The 19774-nt window shown below is 39.4% G+C and overlaps 1 protein-coding gene across 1 annotated transcript; it reads right to left on the bottom strand.

Annotated features, from left to right (window-relative positions):
• Positions 1-650: 650 nt before the first annotated feature.
• Positions 651-18352, bottom strand: NR1D2 (nuclear receptor subfamily 1 group D member 2). The gene is made up of 8 exons (XM_063452293.1): positions 17930-18352; positions 9853-10158; positions 9257-9345; positions 8589-8733; positions 6808-7475; positions 4922-5107; positions 3759-3969; positions 651-1918 (listed from the first exon to the last, which is right to left on the bottom strand). The coding sequence occupies exons 1-8, from the start codon at positions 17943-17945 to the stop codon at positions 1722-1724; spliced, it is 1818 nt and encodes a 605-aa protein (XP_063308363.1). The 5' UTR covers positions 17946-18352; the 3' UTR covers positions 651-1721.
• Between the last annotated feature and the right edge of the window lie 1422 nt (positions 18353-19774).

Raw genomic sequence — 19774 nt, forward strand, 5'->3', positions numbered from 1 at the left:
TTTGAGTTCCAGTGACAGGCAGCTTGTCAGAAAAATACAAAATAAAGAAGCCCTCTTGTAACAGGTTAAATCAAATAATTAACCATTTAATCTGTGAGATAATCTCAAGCAGCAAAGTGCTTTTGTAAAAGGAGCCTCGTAGGCCACAGCATAAAATTTACGCATAGGAATCCCTCCAATTCCCTGCAATTTCTTTCTTTGAAAAACCGCCGTGAGCCTCCTTTCTTTAAATAGATTGTCAATCCCTCCAACTCCCTATTTTTCCTGTCCCCAAAAAATGGCATTGGAACGGAGTTCCTTATACAGATTGTCCACTATTTGTTGCGTGTTTTAATTCAGCAGCAAGCATCCATGAACATATCTCAAACCGAAATAGATTTTCAAATCAAACAGTATGATTAGATCTTTGTTATATCTCTTCCTAGTGTTCTGAAACAAAGACAGAAAAAGCATGCAGCTCTATTTTCAATCTGTCACGATACTCTAAATTGTGGACTCATCCTCGAATCCTCTCCTCAGCCTCTACCACAAAAAAGTACAATGACGAGAAAGTTTTGACCTTCCCTTCATTGACCTCAACCAAGTATTGTCATAATCTGCCCAACAGTTAATATTTTTTATATATATATATATATATATATATACACACACACATACATACACAGCTGTGCCAACAAAGTAGCAACTTGAAATTTGACATATTGCAAGATCCAATTGCATTGGTAGGCTTAACTTAATTTTGGTGCCAGTCGTGTGATGCAGTGATGGTTCTTGCAATGCGCGGGCACACAACAGCCAATCTGGCGCTCAAAGGGTTAAATGTTTTCAGCGCCAGCAGCATCATCAGTTTTATAATTTTTTTTATTTTTTTTTACCTAAAAACAAAAAAAATATATATACAGTTCATTGTAAATTCCTCAATAAAGTCTTAATATTTTTAAACATTTCATAAACCTCAACTTAAACTGTAGCAGCTTTCTTCACATGTTAAAATATTGTGAGGAGGCTGCCATTTACATATATAAATTTATATATTTTAACATTCTACCTACTGATATTTACAATATCTAAGAATATGTGCCAAATGAGATCGATCCAGATGTTTAGGCACAAAACTGGCTTAGAGTTCTACAATTATGACAAAATGGCTTCACAACAGAAATTATTGTCTGACATCTATAAATTACTATATAGAACTTTAGAAGTATTTCCAAAGTGCGTTAAACGATAATTAAACTTGATTAACATAGTGTTAGTGAACAACGATTCCACAGACTGTTTTTAAAACCTGTCATGCTACTAGGCTTGGTAATGTTTGGATCAAAAAGCTCTGTCAGAGCTAAGCATAAACTTTTTGGTAGAATATAATTTTGGCTCCACCAAGTGGGAACGGAATTTACAACCACACAACCTTTCCAACACAACACAGCTTCTTTGGGTCTTCCGGGTGCCTGAAAGTATATCCACTCTTATTTTGACCTCTCCCACAATACACTATAAAAGGTACGTAGGTAGGTAAGTGCCAGTTAGTAGGCAATCCTCTGTAACAAACTGATAGGCCACTAGTAAGGACAATGCACATGTTAAAAGGAAGGCACAAAGCTGTGTGAGTTGGAGTGGTTTAATAGTGCGTAGAAATTAAAGGGAGGTGTAGCCTAACACTAGACAGATATGCTCTATCACACAATGTACAACAGACAACACATTCGTCATTAAGAGGCCTATGGGTGAATTTTGAAGGCCAGAAGTTCCTCTGAGTGCATGTTATTGAGGCTCCGCAGATCTGCTAACTTAAGAAGGAGTTTGGTAAAGGTTGAGGCCTCATTGTGGTGGTTTTTCATGATTAGAGTTCTAAGAGCGCGGATTAAGGTTTCTTGCAGAGCTTCAACAGAGTTTACATTTTCAATACCAGATCGATCTAAAAAGAGAAAAGGAAAACCAGAGTTTGTTAAAAGGAAAAGATAAAACATGCTTTTTAAAAAGAAAATGCATAGGACATCTGTTACTCAATGAAAATTCTAACAGTTTTAAATAAAATCTATAGGAAGTTGGAAATGAATGCAATACTATTCCATTGATACAAGTAACCTTTTGTGATATTCCCAAAATTGCAAACTCAACATTATATCTTAATATTCCCCTTTTACTAAGTAGTTGTTAATATATATGGATAAAAATGTTTGAATCCTAATCTTAAATTGTAATATTAAATGGACCCTCTAGGTACCATAGCCACATCATCTCATTGAAGTGGTTATGGTTCTTAGAGTTCAGTGGCACTCTTCCGCATTAACAAGCTGTCTGACATGCAGGGTTATAGTCACTCAATTTAAAATTCACCTCCTATGTTTAATATCAAACCAGTTAATAAATAAATGTAATAATCTTCCTGGGATCGCTCCTATCTCAGCATCATTAATAATGTGGAATTAACTCTTCCGCATTATCAATGTGGATGACATTAATAAAAAAATAAAAAAATAGAGTATATGGTATCCCAGTAAGAAAAAAAACCACACAAAAACATGTCTCATGAGAATCACAAGTGGGTATTCTTATATAACACTCACAATTAGCAAATAATTGGGGGCAGAAAGACTGATAGGGGCTACATAACAAAAGCTGCGGCAGTTCTAATATATTAGCGCAGGTAATCTTTTCTTTGGTTTTTACTGTATGTATTGGTATTTAGGAGAGAGCGCAGGTAACTTTTTCTTGTTTTTACTGTATGTATTGGGGCTGATGTGTACTCTGGTCGTTGCTGCCGCCCACCAGTGATGGGAGTGAGCGCAGGACTTGTTTTTTTGTTTTTGTATCACACAGCTTTGTTACAATGCTGCCGCCCATCCCATGTGTTCCCTATAATGGGTTTAAAAGTATATAGGGGTGTATATAAAAAAAATACCCCTCTCTGTCTCATTAGAGATATCTTTGCCAGAAGCTCAAGGAAGCAAGGTGAATGGTCAGTGTAGGAACCCACCTGAGGGGGTCTGCCTTGACGTTGGCAGGCGGGCATTCCCTCCAATGGCTATTGAGTAACTAAATGACCTCCATTTGTTTAAATATACATAAGGATTTAGGAGAGAGCGCAGGTAACTTTTTCTTTGGTTTTTACTGTATGTATTGGGGCTGATGTGTACTGCGGTCGTTGCTGCCCCCCCAGGAGTGATGGGAGTGAGCGCAGGACTTGTTTTTTTATATTTGTAATCCTAAAATAATATTGCCTCAGCATAGCAGCCCTTGCCCCCACTTATTTGCAGCATATGTAACTGGCTGAGGCATTTTTTCATTGTTGTTACACATTAAACATATAGGCCGGTGAGATAGTAGAATTTGTTTAACCCCAAGGTCGCAGGTTCAAATACCGGCAGGGTTGACTCAGCCCTTCATCCTTCAACCCCTTTATTATTATTTGTAACAACAGTTATAATATAACACCAAGATTTCACTGTAAAACACAGGAATTGGAGAGAAATGCGTTATAGCTCAAAGCAGGGGAGGCACTGCTTAAATCTTGATGAACTTTAAACACCTATGTCCAGCACTACCATAGAATGTTGGCTAAGCATCATGGGAGTTGTAGTCTAGACTGCTCCTCCAGGCATAGTAATACTCTCTCGCTATATCCATCTTACCAGATAGAAGAGTGGTGGATCATTGTGCGGTATGACATAGCTTGAGAGGGGGTTAGAAAATAGCTGTCATGTTTTTGTTGGCCTGGATGGATAGAAACATAGAGATTATCTTTATTCCCTTACCAGCAGACACCAGGACAACTGCTGTAAATAAACTCATCTCCTCTTCACTAAGCTGCAGAGCACTGAGCTTCTCACTAAAATCAAGCACAGAGTTCAGCAGATCTCCAGCTCCCATCGTGTGCATTTCATGAACACTGTACTTCTTCCCGCTAAGAAAGGTGACAGTACGCTCCTTAGCGTCAAACAGTGACGCAAACCGTACCATCAGCACCTGGTAAGAGAGAGAAGAGAGGATGGTAAAAAAATGTTTTCTTATAAAAGGAAAAAAAAAAAAAAGGAAAATAAAGTTTATTGCATGGTCTCTTTGTATTAAGTGAGTACTTTTTTAAAGCTTGTTTCAGGTACTTCATCAATTCATGCTCCATTTGCTTATTTGTTGGGTCAGTGCAACTCATGTGACTATTTTGTCTATTGAATATGCTGGCGTTATATAGAATACATAAAAATGATCATTTACCACATGAGGATTTGACTCAGATGTGATAATTCAGGTAGAACAATTTATAAATTATCACCAGTGGAGTAATAACAGTGGTTGGTAAATGATATAGAAGTTCGGAATTATCAATATTGCACATACGTGTTGGTGAACAAGGCAAAAATTATATTTTTTATTTAAATGACCAAAACAGAAATCGTTTTTTACTCAGATATTTTTTATATCAATTCATAAAATTCCTGTAAACTTAAACTCTTACCTAACATTATAAATTGAAACTTGAAATGAAATGTCAAGTCATTGTGTATAGGTATTATATTAGGCATGAGTAAATAATCATGCAGAAATTAGGGGGAAAAGTTATTTAAAAAACCATACACAATGTCACTTTTACCACCATGTAAATATATCTATGGAACCGGTAAAAGACCATCCCATTGATCAGTTTTGTTTTAAAGGGTACACTGAATTTCTGACAAATAGAGATTGCCATTTTGGCTACCAGATTTTTGCTAGCATCTTTGTGTTAGCTTAAATTATAGCTTATATTTTGAGGAGTCACAGAGAAATTTATATTAGAAAGTACAAAAATATATGCAGAAATGTTTTAATACGAAATATTTTCCTAATAAAAAAAATTCCGATATTAAAAGTCCTTGTCTTATTTTTTTCAATAATAAAAACGTAACAAATGTAATATTTTTTTTTTAATTCAAACTCTTACCTCAAATGTCCCAGCCTTCAGAAGATTAACCTGGTCAGGTTGTGAGAGATCTTTAAATCCTGGAATGCGCTTGGCAAATTCAACTACCTCTTTAACAGCGGGGGTAAAACTCCTAGAAAACTCTTCCCAGATTTGAGGTCCAGATTTATTGGGATCCATGAATGGAGACATGCTCATCGGACAGACCTGAGAATTAAAAACAACTTACTTAACTCCAAAAACACAACAGGTAACAGTGCTTTGATATTGCGGTGACAGTGATTCAAATTATTTGTCTGCTATTCATAAAATAATTACTTGAGTAATAGCTTGACAATAAAGACAAGCAGTATTTGTCAGTAAAACTACCACTATGGACAAAACATTTGTAAAAATGACTGATTTGTATACATTTTTCTAGCACAAAGGAGACATCCCAATCAGATCATGGTTATCTCAAAAGATTAAGATTTAAACTCCACTGCTCAAATACACAATAAAAAATAATAAAAAGAAAAAAATCATTTAATTATGCATTCTTTTATTGGAATTATATCTAAAAACAGCTTCAAAAGCTACAGATCTCGTCTGAAGCCTTTGCAAGCCCTCCCCTTCTAACCCTGCCCAGACTTTATGTGACTGACCAATCACAAACTTCCCAATGCAGCTCAATGACAAGTCTTTGCAAGGCAAGTGCTCATGAGTTTAGCTCACTGAGCTAAACAACGAGGAAGTAACAAGACCCAGGGATGGACTGACAACTCACAGGGCCCTCCAGCGATAGGAGATCAAGGGTCCAACTCCTGGTGCAAGGATTTTTGGCTACTACTACTCTTCTCCCCCTTCTTTGTGCGGCTCTCACACAGATACTATGTGTGTGCTGCACAGCACCCAGAATATCTGTGTGAGAGCCCCACAGTCTTGACTAATAAAACACTGTTTTTTGATGAAGTGACCCTTGCTGGCATGCCTCCTGCCTCCCATTAATTAAAGAAATACATCAGATTTAATTACACGCATGCTCTGTTTTTGCTGGTGATATCACAAGCAGTGTCAACACACGTGCATCCCTAATAGTAGCCTCCAAACTCTTACTTCAATGCAATTTGTTCCCTGGCTGTGCCAGAACTGAAATAGATAGTAATGTCAATTACTAAAAACAAACAAACAAACAAACAAACAAAAACAAACAAAAAAAAAACTTACCTGTGATTGCCAGGACAGACAGTCCAATCCTCTACTGGTGAAGTCATCAATTTTAATGCCTTTTGTCCAATCAGATGTTTCTCATAGAGAAGCACTGAGGATACATGGTGCATATGCCGCAAATACTACAATCTCTAGGAGAAGCAGCATTTTATGTCAGAATGCTTTGAGAAGTCTTTAGAAAATGGAGGATGTAGGGAGGGATGATTTGGCAAAATATATATATAATATACAATATTATATGGGCAGACTAGATGGGCCAAATGGTTCTTATCTGCCGTCACATTCTGGGTTTCTATGTTAACAGTAATGAATGAATATTCTTTTCTGTAAAAGCTCTTTTTGATTAACCCCTTAAGGACCAAACTTCTGGAATAAAAGGGAATCATGACCTGTCACACATGTTATGTGTCCTTAAGGGGTTAATCTAGTTACAAAGTTCTAAAGCATAACCATCTTACGGTGTGGCGGATCTCATAAGAGGTAGAATTTATCAGAACAATGCTTTTTAATGTATGTATAAACTTGGACGTTAAGGATAATCACCAAGTCCCTCTTTAAATGACACTTGCCTTTAAATTATTTAGGCTATAATTTACTTTTTTTTACTTAGTTATCATCTGGGTTTAGGAAAAAGTACGAGTTAGGACACATGGTTGAAACATTTGTTTTTGCACAAAAAATGTATCAATGTACTGTACCAGATTTCTTCGTTGTCCTCTGCTGCAAATGTATCCACTCATGTTGTTGTTCTGAGGTACATCACACATTGATGCTTTACTACAACGGGACAATCCGTTTGAAAAGTTGACACTGTGTCCATTGGCAAAGGAGATGGCATGCCCACTCTGGTAGTCCATGATATTCCTGCCTTTGTTTGTCCCATTCATATGGTTCTGGCTTTCATTCACGTGGTAATGAGGGGAATTCTGTGACTTGCTAAAATGGTCATTGTTATTGCATTTGACACCAAAATTTCCTTCTTCTCTATGTCCATATGTTGCAGCTGGAACTTCAGAAGACTCTTGGTTATACATAAAGGTCTCCCTGTGAGCCCTGGTTACAGTCCGGATAACATCTTCTTTGCTAGCGTCAAAGGATGGAGGTGAAGATGGTGGTGGAGGACGAGCAGGAGGATTTGGTAGGTTGGAACTATTCACTTTTGTGTAACACTGAAATTTAGATTCTGGCTTCTCTTGAGCTGGTTGGGGAAGTGATGGCAGTAGAGATGGAGATGCTTGATAATTTGGTAGCGTTTCGGTAAGTACAGGGCCCCTGAATTGGCTGTTCATCATTGATTTCATGGCACTCTGCATTTCAATTAGCATCCTTTGCTTCTCACGCTTTGGAATGCGGCCAAAGCGAACAGCTGTAGAGGGAACACGAAATACACATTGAAAAAAAACAGATTATATATGATTACATAGACAGCAAATATTCTTATAACTACAAAGGTTATTAACTAATCACTGGGAGAAACTTGGCAGGATTTTAAATTGAGGTCTCTCTGAACTGATGCAAAATACACAAAATAGACCCGCCAGGGGCTGAATAGCTCAGCAACAAATACTGAATAGGCAAGCATACGAACGTGAAATAAATAAAACAGAGTGGTGGCCCCAAGGATCTCCTAAAAGCTAGGTGGTACATTTCTCCACAGTCAATTTATATGAGGACCTATCATGATGGATACCCCCACCCAGTCTGATGTAAACAAGTGAGAATAGAATTATGTGGTGTCCCCAAGAATCCTCGTCACACAGGGGAGACTAAATTAGCTCAGGGTTTTGTGTTTTGTTTTTTTTTTTTGCAGATACCATGATTACGATTTAACTCTTTGAAATATCATATACATCATGCTATTTTGTTTTGATTTACTGCTGTATATTTCCTGTTATTGTGGTAGTTTAAGTAGAACTGTCACTTTGGAGGTTTTGTTTTTAAATTAATAAAAAAAAAAAAAAAAAGAAATTCCTCTATTTCCTCGTTCTTTTTATTGTGTTAAATTCACCTTTGTTTTTTTTAGGTTTTACATAAAACAAAATAGTAGCTATTTTTTCTCATTCGATGATCTTTAGCAATTTTTGGCAGTAAATCGGGTTTACAGAAAGTTCCATTTTGGTTGTTAAGCTAATTTACAGACAATCCATCAGTCAAACAAATCCCACAGAAGGGCAATCTGCACACATCATGAACAGAAAAGAACAAAATTAAGATGCCTGGATACTGAGATCCAGCATTCGGGAGAAAACTTAATTTAATCCTTTTTTGCAGTGCCTGGAGTTTTAGCCCTGCAATCTAAAATATAGCTGTTTAGTAAACAAAAAAATCAAGGACATTCACAAGAACCCTACCATTGCTTTAATAAACATCTATATGCAGCTTTTTCAGTCTATTACATAAGACAAATGTAACCGTCTCATCATTTACAATGAAAATAACTTTGGTTAGAACACGAAAAGCAGCTGCAGAGTACACATACCATCACGGGACATCCCAACAGACAGACACTTCTTAATTCGGCATTGCTGGCACCGATTTCGATTCATTCTCATGATGGAGCAGCTCTCGTTTTTGAGGCACTTTTTGTACTGGATGTTCTGCTGTATGCTTCGTCTGAAAAAACCCTTTGGAAAAAAAAAAAAAAATGGTCAAAGAGGCATTGTCACTGATTTATCAAAATGAAATGGGAAGTATCCACAAGGGGAAGTATCATTGTTATCTTGTAGCACATATTAATACATGGTAACTCGCACCGATGTAATGAACATGGTTTAAAAGGTGCCAGGATTAGTTGGCTGTGACTATCACTGGCATCCCACTTAGAAAAATGCTTCAGAAAGGTACGTACCAAATATTGGTTTAAAAAAAAAAAAAAAAGACAATTTAGCACAAATAATAATAATTAATACAAAGAGTGACATATTAACTGCATGCAAGTAGCAAAACCTCCAACAGAGCACCAATTAAATTTAGTGTAAGATTCTCATTTTAAACTGAAGTGCACAAATAGATATGGAGGACTAGAGGTTAAAGTTATCAAACCCCTTTAAATAGCAATGTTGGCAGTAAGAATAAAATTATGTAATGGAGATTTCAGAAACAAGAGAATACATTTGTGAAAGATCAGGAACATAATTTCATCATTACCTTGCAGCCTTCACAAGCGTGCACCCCATAATGAAATCCAGACGCTACATCGCCACACACCTTACACAGGAGGATCATGCCATTGAATTCTGCGGATATTAGTACAATATATGAGGATCTGTAGCAGAGATACCACATACCTTTTATATTAAACTAATGATTTACCTGGTCTAGCTAACATGTAAGCACTGCGTAGATAAGTCGTTGCATTAAAGTGTCCACAAACTGTCTAGAAGAAAAGACTCCTTTCAGGTAAAAAAAAAAAAGATCAAGTCTTTTGCTATTAGCCAGGTCTTAAAGGTTACTAGCCACTGCAAGCCTGGAGAGTCCATGGCATAGTGACCATGGATGAATTTCTACTTGCCAGTGCTAAGTTTTCACTTGCCAAGTGCGAGTGGAAATTTTAACCTCGACCTAATCCACAACTAAATGTTTAGCTCCTAGAAGAGAGGAACCAAAAGAGTTGAGCCAAAATATGTACTGCCTACTTCTCTCACCTTTCTTTTTCAGATAATGCTATCCAATTCTAGCCTTGCTTGGGAAAAATCCTCTGACCTAGCTATTTTCTTAACATCTCTAACAATGGGGACACTTACTGGATGAAGGCCCCCCGTGGGTTTTGGTCTGGGTTGGAACACTCGTATAGGTTGTCGTGATACACAACGTGTCCACTTGCTGATTTCTCTGTGTTTCCTGCAGGCTGGACTGGATGCCTCCATTAGAAAGGTCACTTTTTCTCTTGCTTCCATTTCCACTGCTCCCACCGCAACTTCCTTCCGAGGAAGAACTGCTGGGGGAGGATGGCAGAGAGGATGACTGGAAACTACTGTTAGAACTCTCGCTGTGGCAGGAGGAAGGGCTGGAGGCTGAGCTTGAGGAGCGGATGTAAGCAATGACACCACCTGCAATAAAAGAATAAATAAGAAAAATATGTGACAACATACTGAAGCAGATATGACATAAGTGAAAACCTTTTTCATTGCAAAAAATACAAATTAAAAAAATTATTCAAACTAAACTAGAAAAATGCATTTTAAGTTCGAGTTTGAGTGCACCAGAAGGCAAGACGGATCACACAACATTGAATTGCAAAATTTTGACAAAAAGTGTTGATTTGAAAAAAATTCTCTAACTCGGCTAAAGTCATAGCTTGGCAAATGTTGCCTAAATTTTGCAGTCAATCCAATATAATTATTACGATAGGAACACTATAGCATTAGGAATAAAGGTTTGCATTTCTAACACTAAAGTGTCCCTGTCCCTATTGGAACTCCCCCCTCCCCCCCCCCCCCTCCCCCTTTATCAGCAATAAAATCCACTTTTACTTACCTCTTTCCAGCGCCAGGGCTCCCTCAACACTAGCTAGGTCTCCTCCTCTCGTGATATCATACAATGGTGAGACCTAATGAGCATGTGTGGCCCTTGCAATGTGCACCTTAATGCTTCCCAAAGGAAAGCATTCAATCAGTGCTTTCCTATGGGGAATTTGAAGATGCTTAAAAGGTTTCCATGGATGCGGTAAGGACCTAAAAGCTGCTTACCCTCGCTTGGAAAACCTATCAGCAGCGCCCTGGTCCGAGGCTTTCTGACTAAAGCCTTTGGAAAGTGGAGTGCAAAAGGTACTTATCTTTTTCACTCAGTTTTGTGATGAGGAGCTACTGTTGCTCCCTGGTCCAAGGTTTCCTGATGGGCTGAGAAGGTGGGTGCTGGATTAAAGACTTTGGGATGAAACCATTCATCAAGAGTAAAACACCTGCAGGTGAGACGGTACCCAGTATAGTTTGACACTATAACAACTTAATTCTGATAAAGTTGTTATGGTGCCCCCAATGTCCCTTTAAATTTGAGATTCACTTTGAATTCTCCACAGTTCTTACTTTAGTGAAAAACCCTGTAAATCTTCTAAGAGACCAAACCATATATATATATATATATATATATATCAAATTTCCTAGAAAACCATCCCAAATTGTGTATATTGTCACTGTGCTATTTTGTAAATGGACTATTGTCAGGAATCACATCTAATGAATATACCGGTAACTATGAAATGTTATTCACTACAGTTTGTCTGGTCAGTTCAACTATAAAACGACACCTCTCATTTTGCTTTTGATGCAGCGTGATATACAGCATAAGCTTCCTCCCTTATCTCCTTATTTCAGATCTAAAGTTACGTAACTCCTGAGGGCAAGTCACCCTATCTTACATGCTAGACACGTTTTGTTGAGAATACGATGCTCCTTTGAAGAGGGGATGGACGGAATCACATGTTTGCAGCACAGCTCTGAGGTTTATAAAGTACTGTAACGCAGTTTGTAAGGGCTCCAGCTGTGCTACCCAGCGGTAACGCATGCAATTTTATAAGAAATAAGACATACAAGCCATACAACAATACGAGAAGAATTACCAAGGCACAACTGGGACAAATGTCACATTTACTTTAAGACTTGCTAGACAGATGTGACTATTTCTAGCTAAGTCAACTTACTAATTTTAAAGGAACACTGTAGGCACTTTATCTTATTGAAGTTGCTATAGTGCCTGCAGTCCTGTGCCCCCATCAAGCCACGCCATCTAGGTATGAAAACCAGGACTCTTACATACCGCGATGTCACGCATGCATTAGCAGTGCCATCACGGTCTGCCATAGAGAATCATTGCAGTCAAAGATTTTCTATGGCAGAATCTTAGGCATATGCGCCTAAGGTCTTCAGTGCTCCTCTATGAGGTCCATTGGATTGGAGCTTGCTGCACAGTGCGAGTATGTCTAAAATGTACCTATGCTGTGCTGCCCAAAGACTGTGCCTCCAAAAGCAGGTCTATTGGGATGCATGGTATAGACTAGAGCTCCTGATACTAAATAATGCTGCTATAGAACCATTGAAGGATCTATTAGAAATGAAGGCATGGAATTCACCATTCGCTGTTCTAATTAGAAACAAGATAGCGATGCGTTCAGCAAAGTGTAGACACATGCACCCTATATTAATAAACATGTCTCAGTACAAATAAGTCTCTCCTGCATGATTGCTAGATACGACAGTCTAATCCAGCAAGAACAGCATCATTACATAGGCAGATAATACCTCTGGACTTGCTATGACTGTTGGTCACATTGAGGAGTAGAGAAATTAATGTCTAGAGAAGAGGGGAGTGCTACTGTGTAATCCCCAAAAAATCAACCCAGCTTAACTCTGCCTGCAGGTTCCTATCAGTAAATTAATATCCAATATATTCTATTAAGAGTACCATTGCCAGAGGGGTGCATGAAGTCCTTAAAATGTGTGGGATTGTGTTTGTTTTTTTTTTTTTTTTTTATAAAAGCAATAACATTGGGATTCCCATCTGGCAACTATTTAAAGGGACACTAGAGTCACCAGAACAATTACAGCTTTAATGTAGTTGTTCTGGTGAGTGTAAAAGCTACCGTCAGGCATTTTCATGTAAACACTGCCTTTTCAGAGAAAATGCAGTGTTTACATTGCCCCTAGGGACTCCTCCAACTGGCCACACCTCAGATGGCAACTGGAGGGGCTTCCTGGCTCAGTGCTGCACAGTAGGCAGCACTGCTGTTCAGCGTCCCCACGCTCTGCATGGAGAAGCTGAATTTTCCTCATAGAGATGCATTGATTCAATGCATCTCTATGAGGAGGTCCTGATTTGCCAAAATGGCATTTGGCCCCGCCCCGTGCCGATTTTAGCCAATCAGGGAAAGTATTGGATTGGCTCAAAATCGACCATTTTGATGATGCGCGGCGCTGGAAATAAGGTGAGTTTTAGACTTTTATAAGGGGACTAAGGGGGGTAGGGGGGGCAAGCCACCTAAATGGTGGGAATACATGTTTGTTTTCCTGACCCTGTAGTGATCCTTTAACTGAATTGGTTGCACAGATCTTATGTTATGTTTTAGAAAATGAATCTTTTCACATTGCAGGATTGTTCTTTATGTACAATGCATGCACTCATTTTATTTAACTTTTTTTACCTACTGCTTTAGGACATACACTGACATTATTCTGTAATATTATTATATAAAGAAAAAGGAACATAAATAACTAGCTAAATTGGCTGCATCAATCCTGCGTACGGTCTCAAAAAAAGGGGAAAAGTGTGAAAAGACACTTAAGGCATGCTTAACATATATCAATTTTCATAACTCCAGAGCCAGCTGTTAGTGAGGATTTTTAAGAATTAAGCTCATTTATGACCAGCAGAGAGGAAGTGCTTGCTGCACGTGTATATGTTGGCCCAAATACTGACTCACGTTCCCTGCTTCCGCATAACATCTAGTTATCTGCCCAATCAAAACAGGAGTAACATGTCCTGTGAATATCTATTGTACACCAAACAACAAAAACATATCTCAGTCACATGTTTTCAATTTCAGCTGGTAAAAAAAAAAAAAAGTTACAGCACAGGTAGCAAAATAATGACCTATGGTTTTGAACACTGCAGTATTGAGAACAAATAAGCAATAATGGTTTGTAATATTAATCAAAAACAGATTTATTTTAAAATCTTTTTGACGTGTTGTTTTTTTCAAACTAAGACCATGTTTTGAAAGCTACAAATGTGGTGATCTGTTACAATACAATTCAATCACAGTTAAAATAAACAAGAACAAGACGTCAATAAAAACATCCACACTGTTTCATTTTGGGAGAGATAAAACTTCCAACCCAGGAAACTAAGTTCTTGTATTCTACAACCCAGTTTTTTTTAATTATTTGTTGCATGATATCAGATGCTGCCAAAATCTACACTCTGTATTATTAATTGAAACTGTGAGGTACAAGCAAATTGACCTATTGTATCATCTCATTTATCTCTTATGGCAACCAAAGTGTACACTCCAAGCACCATAACCACTGTAGCTCACTAGGATTGCTATGCCCCCCTTCTCCACCCCCCTTGTAAATAGTCAAAATGTTTCTGAATGGTTTGACATCTTAACTAGAGTCTGCAGCCAGAAGTTCCTAACTTCAGTTAGCTCTCCTGAGCTGCGCAGTGCAAGGTAGGGATAAGCTCATTCGCAGAGATTGATGACACCCTTAGCTAATGAGCTAGCCCTGCACTGTTTAGGATCTTTCCAGTATTAGTCGTGTAGGTGGGGAGTGGCACTCAAAGGAACCCACGTACCATTGAAAAACATTTCTACGTACAATGGGAGGGGTACCAGGATCCTGGCACCATGACCACTACAGCAAGCGGTAGTGATTATGGTGCTTGAAGAGTTTCTTTAAAAACAAAGAGTTAATATTGCCAGGAATGGCAAAATCATAACACATGATGAAATATACATAAACAGAAACAATGAGCAAGCATAGGATCAAAAATTGGATGTATGTATGGCAAATGTGTCAATACACATAGTAAGCCGCAATGTCGAAACCAAGTATAAAATATCTTATCTTCATTTATTCTCCAGGAGTCTGGTTAAAGTGCTAATGGACGAAACGTGTTTTGTGACCCTCCAACCCTGTATGCTGCTGCTTGATTTTTATACCCACACGTGGGAAAATAAAGGAAGAGAAGATATTTTATACTTGGTCTTGAGATTGCTGCCCACTATTTGTATTCTCAGATTCAAGTGGTTGGACCGCCACGTTTTCAGCAATTATGAGATGGGGCACATTTAAAGAGGCACAAATTACAATGCCGGTTTGGTGATATTTGATATTCTTACAAGTTGACTGGGCAACTGCAGAACGGCTGTCTCATTTATCTAAGCAATTATGCACATGGCATAGCATGTAAATTAAATATACATATATTGATACCTATATATTAAAGGACCACTATAGTGCCAGGAAAACATACTCGTTTTCCTGGCACTATAGTGCCCTGAGGGTGCCAACACCGTCAGGGCCCCCCTCCCGCCGGGCTCTAGGGGGGGAAGGGGTTAAACTTACCTCTTTCTCCAGCGCCGGGCGGGGAGCTCTCCTCCTCCCTGGCTGAATGCGCATGCGCAGCAAGAGCATTTACAATGCTTTCCTATGGACGCTGGCGTCTTCTCACTGTGATTTTCACAGTGAGAAGCACGCAAGCGCCTCTAGCGGCTGTCAATGAGACAGCCACTAGAGGCTGGATTAACCCATAGGTAAACATAGCAGTTTCTCTGAAACTGCTATGTTTATAGAAAAAAGGGTTAAACCGAGCTGGACCTGGCACCCAGACCACTTCATTAAGCTGAAGTGGTCTGGGTGCCTATAGTGGTCCTTTAAAGGACCACTCTAGTGCCAGGAAAACATACTCGTTTTCCTGGCACTAGAGTGCCCTGAGGGTGCCCCCACCCTCAGGGACCCCCTCCCGCCCGGCTCTGGAAAGGGGTAAAAACTTACCTTTTTCCAGCGGTGGGCGGAGAGCTCTCCTCCTCCGATCCTCCTCTTCTCCTCCCCGTCGGCTGAATGCGCACGCGCGGCAAGAGCTGCGCGCGCATTCAGCCGGTCACATAGGAAAGCATTCATAATGCTTTCCTATGGACGCTTGCGTGCTCTCACTGTGATTTTCACAGTGAGAATCACGCAAGCGCCTCTAGCGGCTGTCAGTGAGACAGCCACTAGAGGAAATAGGGGAAGGCTTAACCCATTCACAAACATAGCAGTTTCCCTGAAACTGCTATGTTTATGAAAAAATGGGTTAACCCTAGAAGGACCTGGCACCCAGACCACTTCATTAAGTTGAAGTGGTCTGGGTGCCTAGAGTGGTCCTTTAACCCCTTAAGGACACATGACATGTGTGACATGTCATGATTCCCTTTTGTTCCAGAAGTTTGGTCCTTAAGGGGTTAATGATATCTCTATGTATTGATATCTGTATATATTAAGGATATCGGTTTATATTGATAATTTCTGTATATATTGATAACTATATAGTAATATCTCTATTTATTGATATCTGTATATATTAAAGATATTGGTATATTATTATTATTTATATAGCACCAACAAATTCCGTAGCGCTGTACAATGGGTGGACTAACAGACACACAATTGAGATCAGACCACTGGACGTACAGGAACAGAAGGGGTTATATATTGATACATTTTGTATATAGTAATATCTGTATATATTGATAACTATATATTATCTATATATTAATGATATCTCTATATATTGACAACTGTAATAGTAATATCGGTGTATATTGATAATTTCTGTATATATTAATATCTCTATATATTGATATCTGTATATATATATATATATATATATTAAAGATATTGTTTATATTGATCATTTCTGTATATATTGATAACTATATATTAAAGATCAGATTATATTGATATCTGTATATATTAACTATATATTAATTTCCCTATATATTGATATTTCCCATTATATCTAACTCTGGGCTCTGCACATGGACTGCATGCATGGTGACAACGCTGGGGGATGATGTGAACACAATGGGCTAGCAGTAAAGCTATGGCCAACGTGACTCGTAGCCCAGCTCCCAGTGACTAGCCCCCAGCCTGCTGCCTATCCTCCACTTCCCCCTCAGTCACACGTCTGACTGCAGCTCTCCAGCCACGTGCTCGCCTCCCTGCCCAGCGCGTCACTGCCTGCCAGTCGCAGGATCCGGCCAGCCAATCGCGTCCGCCGCGGGGCGTGGATAGAACGCGGCTAACGCGAAAACGGCAGCTGATTGGCTGGGGCGCTCGCCACCTGAACACTTACGTGTGAAACAAAAAAAAAGGGAAAGTAGGTCAGTAACAAACAGCGACCCCTTTCGGGGAAGCTCACGTGGAACGCCGCTCGGGGAGGCCTCGCTCTGTTTATGTAATCGCCGCGTCACGCAGCCCGGCAGCCAATCAGAGGCCGCGCGTGGCAGGAACGTAAACAGAGCCGCACATGGCTAGGGCGGCCAGTCCATGTGAGAGGGCTGAGGGAGGACAGGGAGCCGCCTCTTCCTGCCTGCAACCTACCTCACAGGGGCCTCCACACCTTGCCCCAGTTACCCAGACCTGTGTGACACCGCCAACACCCCAATAACCCACAAACACACAGCCCTGGCTGGCTGAGAGTCATGGGAGGCTGCTGGGCAACAGGAAATCCATTCCAATAGCACCTGCATACACTGTAGCCATGTACTCTAGATCAGGCTTCTCCAATGTTGCCGAACTACGACTCCCATGATTTTCAGCCTATTTCATTCATAGAATCATGGGAGTTGTAGTCCAGCAACATCTGGCGGGCCAGAGTTTGGGAAAGCCTGCGTCTAGATTGTAAGCTCTTTTGGCCAGTGTCCTCATCAGCCTATTGTTCTTGTAACATTTTGTAATTGTCTCATTTTTGTTCCATTTTACACCCTTTTATAATATTGTACAGCACTGTGGAATAAGTTGGTGCTATGTAGATGTCCAATTAAAATGATACAAAGAGTGCGGGAAACATGCAAGGGCTAGTTTAAAGGCTAATAGTTATAAAGCACCAATATATTCTATACTATGGTTAATGAAACAGACTGGGAGTATAAAACTCTTATTTGAAGTTTATAGATCACCAACATATGCTACAGCGCAGTACAATTGAGAGTATGCAGACATACAATAAGCACATTCCACTAAAAATAACATATCACTGTAGTTTTATACAATAGCTCAGCTAGTCACATTACTCAGACAAGTAACACCCCCACCCCAGGACCCCAACACTGAGATTACTCACCTGTATTGCCCTCCATTCTGACCCCTGTCCTAGGATTGTGTTGTGGGGGCTTCTGCTGTGGTTATAGTGTGATGGCTGCTGTACAGGTGGAGCTCCTCTCTTTCTCTTTACCTCCTTCTCTCCCTCCTGTGCTCAGCTACTCATTCTGCCCTGTGCTCCATCCTAGAGAATTGGGATTGCTGTCCGTATACTCCTGGGAGCTGGGTTCGCAGAGAGAGCTGCCTTGGTGTCCATGCACTCAGAGTCAGTAAGATGCAGAGTGTAGCCAGCTATAGGTCAGGCTTTTTAGATTTGGGGTACTGACAGGGTCTGGGTAACCCGTATAGCACGAGCCAGCTCTCCCCCCAAACCTTCACTGTCATGCAGGTTCTTGTTTGTGCTGTTACTATATTTTGCTCTTCCCCCTAACAGCCTTTTCAATGGGCGGATCTTTCTACTTGTTAGGAATTACCAAGGCCAACCATTCTGCCTTCTGTCCCTCCCAGGCCAGGCAGGGATATTACAAGCAAAGAAGAAGACATTATAGGCTATGTCACATGTACTTCCACATTTCTTAACTGTCTCATTTACTTAGTAGACTAAGGCAATATATCAGATTTATTTTGCTAGTTACACAGTTTTGGAATGAGCGGCAGGTGTTAAGGGACTTTAAGTGGAACTTGTCACGTCTCTTGAATTGACAGTTTCTTGATTCTTAAACCCTGGTAAAAACAATTTAAGTGTTTGCTGTAGTGAATAATCCAATTGAGATAATTTAAAATATATACTTACATGCACTGCGTATAAGTGCTCAGGGTGACTGCTACACCTTGATGTTTGGGGTCACCGATATGTATTTGGACATCTACAGAAAAAAGTCATATGAGTACATTCCTTCAATAATGCCACGGGTACTCATAGCACTGCAGAGGTGGATTTTGTTTAAATTATTCGACTTGCTGTTCAAGGACAGCAAAGCAACAATCATATAAATAAAAAAAATAAAACTTGTGCAAGTTTCAGAAAATTAATAGCACAACCCACGAATACGTTTTACTTACCTATTGGCTTGTGACGATTTTGTTTTAAATGGCAGCCTACGTCAAGGGGGAAATACAATTGAGACTTAGGGAGTTAATAAACACCAGAACATTTAAAGCTGAATTGCAAATTTTGGGGGGAAATCTTTGACTATGGTGGAGTTGGATAATTTTCCCAAATCTGCACATTTTTCCTAAATTACTAATTTGTCTTTTAATACACTACAGTTCGTTATTTAGTGATTAACCTTGCGCAGTTTAAGAATCAAACAAGAAAAATCCATAAATGAAGAGGAAAGATTTTCCATCTAAGTGGTTTTACCCTAAATTGTGTAGTTCTTTTTGAATTTTATGCAAAACATAGTTTAATGAATAAATCCCCAAGATCTTATTGCACCTTCCATTCTAAAATCTACTAAACCCTTCCACGTCAACTCCCCCATGTACGACTATGCTTGCAATTCACGTGAATATAAATATGTAAATGCACGTGTTTGTTAACAGTGTGTTCGAGTATGTGTAAGAATGCGTGTATGTGGTCTGGTATGTGTGTAGCTACATATTTGTGTATAGGGGTGTGGATACGTGCACGTGTATAATATTTGTGCAGTATCACTATTCAAAGTTTTTTTAAAAGCCTGTTGAAGCTGTGGTACTCAATGTGCATGACCAGTTCTGCAGTTTCATACCAGCCTGGTTTGACTCTTTGTTTTACCAACATTTCATGCACTGCAAAGTGGTTATAGTGACACATACAGCAAAATAGCTGCATGTCCGGCAGCCACTTATCATATGCAAGAGGGGGAAAAATGTCAGGGATCCAGCC

The sequence above is a fragment of the Pelobates fuscus genome, chromosome 4 (assembly GCF_036172605.1).
Source record: "Pelobates fuscus isolate aPelFus1 chromosome 4, aPelFus1.pri, whole genome shotgun sequence".
Classification (NCBI taxonomy): Eukaryota; Metazoa; Chordata; class Amphibia; order Anura; family Pelobatidae; genus Pelobates; species Pelobates fuscus.